At 45.5% G+C, this 6432-nt stretch overlaps 1 protein-coding gene across 1 annotated transcript; it reads left to right on the top strand.

Moving 5' to 3' along the window:
• Positions 1–4335: 4335 nt before the first annotated feature.
• On the top strand, positions 4336–5580 carry LOC131193182 (uncharacterized protein K02A2.6-like; the record flags this gene model as incomplete). The annotated part of the gene is made up of 1 exon (XM_058173118.1): positions 4336–5580. A coding segment is annotated over exon 1 (1206 nt), but the record flags the coding sequence as incomplete, so codon positions are not given.
• Between the last annotated feature and the right edge of the window lie 852 nt (positions 5581–6432).

Genomic DNA, 6432 nt, shown 5'->3' with positions numbered 1-6432 from the left:
CCCTCATGTATCTTAATTAATGCCTAATTCTCAGTGTTCGGTGCTTAGGCTCAAACCCAAGGTATAGCAGGCTCAGTTCTCTCTTTAAATGAGATTGCTGATTTCAGAGAAGATAGAAGTTATTTACTATGCAAGGAGCTAGTGAAAGTTAGAGAAAAGGGGAACATTAAAAATTCTGCAAGGTTTAAGTCAGCTAGATGTAGATAGATAGATGATAGATAGATAGATAGATAGATAGATAGATAGATAGATAGATAGATAGATAGATAGATGATAGATAGATAGATAGACAGACAGACTAAGTTGCATTATAGATTGATTAGACAAAAGATACTAATTAGGTTTAATGGTGACTGGAAACTCCTTTTGGACTTTTAGGATGAAACTCAAAAAACAAAATTATGATACATAGGTTTGATGTCTAAAAAAAGTAGATGATAGAAAAAAATGAATGATATGTTGTAACCATAGAATAAAAGCTTAATTTAAATTTATACCAATAACTGTTGAAAAAGAAAATTGGAAGCCATTTATTTTTCTTTTTTCTGCATTTTTCTTCCCTCCCTCCCTCCCTCCCTCCCTCCCACCTTCTTTCTTTCTTTCTTTCTTTCTCTTTCTTTCTTTCTTTCTTCATTTTAAATATTAGTTTTTGTTACTTTTTAATATTTTTGTTTAAAAATCTAATGATGTTATCACAAGAGAAGGGAAGGGAAGGGAAGGGAAGGGAAGGGAAGGGAAGGGAAGGAAAGGAAAGGAAAGGAAAGGAAAGGAAAGACATCACTGTTTTTGATAAAAGTTTTTGTCCTCAACTGTTAGGTGAGAACTTTATCCCTGAAACCTTACTCGTAATGGATTTCAATACCAAGAAGATGGAATTTGCAGAGATAGCTAAATTGACTTCCTTAATTAGAGAAAAGAATTATCTACATTTATTGCTGACTGAAAGTGCCCTATGCATGAAATGAAAAAACAAAACAAAAACCTGAGCATATTACTTACGATTTGATGATTAGAAAAAAAAATAGATAATAGAAAAAAGGGGGTTTGTTTTTGTAACCATAGAAGAAGAGGTAAGTTTATATTTGAAATTATACTTGCTGTAAAGGAAATCAGAAGCTATTTCTTTCTATTTCCATTTTTTCTTTTTGCACTTTTGATTTTTTTTCTTTCTTTTTCATTCCCTTTTTTTCTTTTTTTACTTTGCATTACTTCTTATTGGTTCCTATCTTCTGTTTTACGTATACATATACGTATACATATGTGCAGACAGACTTCTGTTTAATGTGGAATGCAGCTTATTCAGAAGGACCAGCCAAGGCTGCTCTAAAAAAGAGCTAGCATGAGTACCATCTGCAGATAAGTTCTTTTGGTAACAGCATCATAAAATATGTGATCCTAAGTGAACCTAATTGGAAATGAGCCCAGTAAAATCAGCAGCACTTCCTGCTTTCAAAGTTACTGTGCTTAGTACTGAACAAGCAATCGTTTTAGAAAGAAGATTCATGATTGCCTTCTGTAAATCCAGCTTTATAAAAGTTGCCTTTTTGTTCAATAAATGAATAAATACAGTAATGTATACAGGCAATTTTGTCACTTTAGCAAAAGGCAACATCAACCTGATTTCTACATAAATATAATAAATATTTCCTGGCTAAAATATTCATTTTTCTTTCTTTTTACAGCACTGAAACGTGTGAGTATGTATAGCACTCATTTGTGTCCTCCGGAGTCTTTTTTTTTAATTGAATGCCCAATCAGCACATCATGTTGTTATCTTTTAAAACTCCTAATTGTATTTATTATAGTTAAATTAAGCTGTTTAAAGGATTAAATGCATTAATGATACCATTTATATTTTTCCTATATTATTTATTGTTTCTAGTATCATCCCCAAATCTTTGTCTCTTTGAAGGAAGAAAAAATACGGTGATGCCAACTCAGTTGGTTCATGATTCTTCATTTTAGTTATAATCTGCAATATGACAGCTGTAATGTATCTTTAAATATTTTGGCGGGAAACAAGCACGTTGCTGATTGGTTGAAGCCGCCGGTTAAACAGTATATAAGGAGAGGTTTTTCCCCAGCCTGGTTGCTGGGTTCACCATATAGTAAAGAGCTGTTGTCACTACCCTGGTCTCCTGCCTCGTTATTGCCCGAATCTAACACTGGCGACGAAGGTGGGATTTCGAGGTTAAGAGCACCAGGAACGAGCTGAACATACGAAAGAACCGAACCCAGCAAAGCTCAGGGCAGAATCGCAGCGATGGCCAGCTACACTCCGCCCGCGCCGTTTGACCCATCCAGGGAGAAATGGGGAACGTACATGACCCGTTTCGAGAGCTTCCTGGAGGCAAATGAGTTGCAAGGAGTTCCAGACAACCGCAAAAGGGCATATTTCCTGAGCCACTGCGGTCCCGAGGTCATCGACATCGCGGAAGCCCTGGCAGAGCCAACGCCGGTACAATCGGTATCGTGGCAAACTCTGCAAAATCTTCTAAAGAACCATTTCGCGCCAACACCGTCCAAGTACGTACGGCGTTTTGAATTTGGAGAGCGCAGACAGCAAGAGGGCGAATCCATCAGCGAGTACATGGCCGCCCTGAGAAAAGCCTCCAAAGACTGTGGGTATCGAGATTTGGACGAGGAGCTACTAGAGCAACTCATCCGTGGGGTCAGAGACATGCGTTTGCGGAGGCGGCTGCTATCAAAAAGCAATCTAACGCTGGCAACCGCTCTGGACGAAGCCAGAGCTCATGAGATGTCCACCCAAGCGGCGGAAACCCTACAAAAGCCACTCACGCCAACGGCGAGTGCAAAAGAAACCCCGGTGCACAACGAAGAAATCCAGACCGAATCAGACGGCGAGGATGAGGAGGGAGTTTGCCTCACCGAGAGAAGGGGCAAAGAAGACCGGGATGAATGCGGAAGTTGCGGAGGGCAACACCAGCGTCAACGATGCAAGTTCAAGGACGCTACATGTCGGTGCGAGAAGAAGGGCACCTGGCTCAAGTCTGTCGAGCACCCCAACCTTCCCGCCGAAAATTCAAATCGACCAATCAGAGCGCAGGATCGGCAAGGCGACCCGCGATTGGTCAAAACAAAAAGGGCGCGAATTCAAATCGAATGACCGTTGTAATAGGCCATGCAGCAACCCGCGTCGAGAAGAAAATCTTCACCAGACCGAAGATAGAAGGAGTGCCGTGCCGACTAGAAGTGGACACAGGGTCAGCGATCACAATCATGTCCTGGGACACTTTTGCAAAAGCTTTGCCGAAAACCGCCAAACGCAAACTGCAAACACAACGGCTACGAGTGCACGACTACCAAGGGAATCGCATCCCTGTTCGAGGGACCACCTCCGTCCGCGTCGAGTACGGACCACACAAGAAGACCCTGCCCATCACGATAGTCGAAGGGACCCTGCCAAGTCTGTTGGGACTAGACTGGTTCCGTGCATTGGGCATGGGAGTGACTGGCATCTACAGAAGTGACTGTAACCTAAAAGACACACTCATGAACGAGTTCGAAGATGTCTTCAAGGACTGCCTGGGCAAGTACAAGGGGACCCCTATTTCCTTCAACTTAGACCCCAGGTAGCCCCATTAGGTTAAAGGCAAGGAGAGTCCCTTTTGCCCTTAAACCTAAGATTGACAAGGAGATAGACAAGCTCATAAATCAGGGGATTCTGGTGCCAGTCGATCACGCAAAGTGGGAGACGCCAATCGTCACCCCAGTGAAACCAGATGGGTCAGTTAGAATCTGCGCTGACTACAAGGCGACGTTAAACAAAGCCTTACAGAAAAGCGCCTACCCGGTTCCCGTGGTGCAACACTTGCTGCACTCGTTGGGGCAAGGGCAAGTCTTTGCAAAGTTAGACTTGGCTCAAGCCTATCAACAACTGCCCGTAGACGCCAACACAGCCGAAGCCCAAACGATTGTAACTCACAGAGGTGCTTTCAAGTGTACCCGATTACAATTTGGGGTGAGTGTGGCACCGGGGCTATTCCAAAATTTAATGGAACGACTTCTGCAAGGGCTCCCAGGGGTAGTCCCCTATTTCGATGATGTATTGATATCAGCCGAAAATTTAGAGGAATTGGGGGAGCGCTTGAGAAAAGTTCTGGGCATTTTCCGGTCAGCCGGACTAAAGGTTAAAGTGAACAAATGCCAGATAGGGGTAGAATCCGTAGAGTTCTTGGGCTACAGAATAGACAAGAAGGGAATTCACTCTCGAGCGATAGCTTACTGATCCAGTATCATAGCTCATTGCCATTATTATTGGTTTGCGATGCCTCCCCTTATGGGGTGGGGGCTGTGCTCAGCCACAGACTTCCAAACGGCACAGAAGCCCCAATAGCCTTCTACTCCAGAACGATGTCCTCGACAGAGAGGAACTATAGCCAGTTGGATAAGGAAGCGCTAGCCATTGTGTCAGGGGTAAAAAAGTTTCACGAATACGTTTTCGGGAGAGACTTTGAAATTGTTACAGACCATAGACCTCTGTTAGGGATACTGGCTGGCGACCGCCCAACGCCTGTGGCACTTTCGCCACGATTGACCCGATGGACCATCTTCTTAGCCGCTTATTCCTACAAGCTGCAGCATCGACCCGGAAAAGAGTTGGGGCATGCGGACGCCTTAAGCAGATGCCCACTACCAGGGGCGATCGAAGACCCCACTCCGGGGACGCCCATCCTGCTAATTGACTCTCTGGACTCTGGCCCAGTCACGTCTAAGGAGGTGGCTCGGGCATCATACCGGGACATTATTTTGAGGACTGTACTCGGTTGGGTACAAAGAGGGTGGCCCGCTGCGCCGGGCGAGCGTTTTAAAGAATTTGTAAAAAAACGTGGGGAACTTTCGGCTCAAGGGGGGTGCCTGCTATGGGGGGATAGAGTGGTGATCCCAGAGAAATTAAGAAAAAGGGTGTTGGATCTCCTGCACGAGGGTCACCCAGGGATCGTTAGGATGAAGGGTCTAGCGAGAAGCTATGTATGGTGGCCCTTAATGGACTCCGAAATTGCTGAAAGGGTAGGGAAATGCCAGGCCTGCCAGGAGTCCAGACCTCTACCCCCAACGGCCCCGGTTCGGGAATGGGAAAGACCCCAAGGGCCCTGGTCAAGAATCCACATTGATTTTGCCGGCCCCTTCCACGGCCAAACCTTCCTGGTAGTAGTTGATGCCTACTCCAAATGGCTGGAAATCATTCTCATGAGATCCATGACAGCCGAAGCTGTGATCTCAGTCCTACGGCACCTATTTGCAACACACGGGTTGCCTGACACATTGGTTTCCGATAACGGCCCGCAATTCACGGCAACACAGTTTGAGGAATACTTGGCAGAAGAGGGCATCCGCCATGCCCTCTCGGCGCCTTTCCACCCTGCGACGAATGGCCTTGCAGAGCGTTTCGTCCGAAGCGCGAAAGAGGCATTATCCAGACTCAAGCCAGGCGACTGGCAATCAAAAATAGATATTTTCCTAGCCGTCCAACACCGAACCCCCTGTGCCACCACCGGCAGAAGCCCTGCCGAATTACTAATGGGCCGAAAACTCAGGTGCCCACTAGACCGTTTAAATCCCAACTACACACCGGAGGGATACAAGGGGGGACTCGAAAAGACAAGAGGAATGGATATAGGCGACCGGGTATGGGCACACAACTATGGTGAGGGCCCGACCTGGGTAACAGGAAAAATTCTAAACATAACAGGCCCCAAATCATACTTGGTAGAGTTGACGGATGGCCGAGTATGGAGGCGACATATAGATCAATTGAGGAAACGGTTAGCAGGACAACCCGAGTCAGACGAAATAGGCCCTGACTATTCTATGTTTGAACCAACAGCTGACTCAGACCCGGGAAAATCGCAGGACTTAACTGAATTCCCGGAGGTCCAGCGACGCCCACAGGTTCCTGTAGAAAACAGCAGGGACAACTCGGAAAATAATCCAGGACCGGATGGCCTAGAGGAGGAGCCGAGAGGAGCAAACAGCCCCTCCGGCCAACTCAACCCGCTCCCAGAGACTGTACTGCGCAGGTCCGAAAGAGTCAGGAGACGCCCAGTCTATTTACGTGATTACGTTGAAAAGTAATATGTAAATAAATGTAAATATATAGGTAAAGTGTTTTCTGGGAGGGAAGGAGTGTAATGTATCTTTAAATATTTTGGCGGGAAACAAGCACGTTGCTGATTGGTTGAAGCCGCCGGTTAAACAGTATATAAGGAGAGGTTTTTCCCCAGCCTGGTTGCTGGGTTCACCATATAGTAAAGAGCTGTTGTCACTACCCTGGTCTCCTGCCTCGTTATTGCCCGAATCTAACAACAGCCATTATATCTCCTCTCCTGTTGTATTCACAAGCAGACAGATATTAGGCCTACCGTATTTTTCGGAGTATAAGACACACTTTTTTCCCACTTAAAAGAGCCT

This window comes from Ahaetulla prasina, chromosome 2 (genome assembly GCF_028640845.1).
Source record: "Ahaetulla prasina isolate Xishuangbanna chromosome 2, ASM2864084v1, whole genome shotgun sequence".
Classification (NCBI taxonomy): domain Eukaryota; kingdom Metazoa; phylum Chordata; class Lepidosauria; order Squamata; family Colubridae; genus Ahaetulla; species Ahaetulla prasina.
Note: the sequence above shows the minus strand (reverse complement) of the source record. Positions and strands in the feature narration are given on the sequence as shown.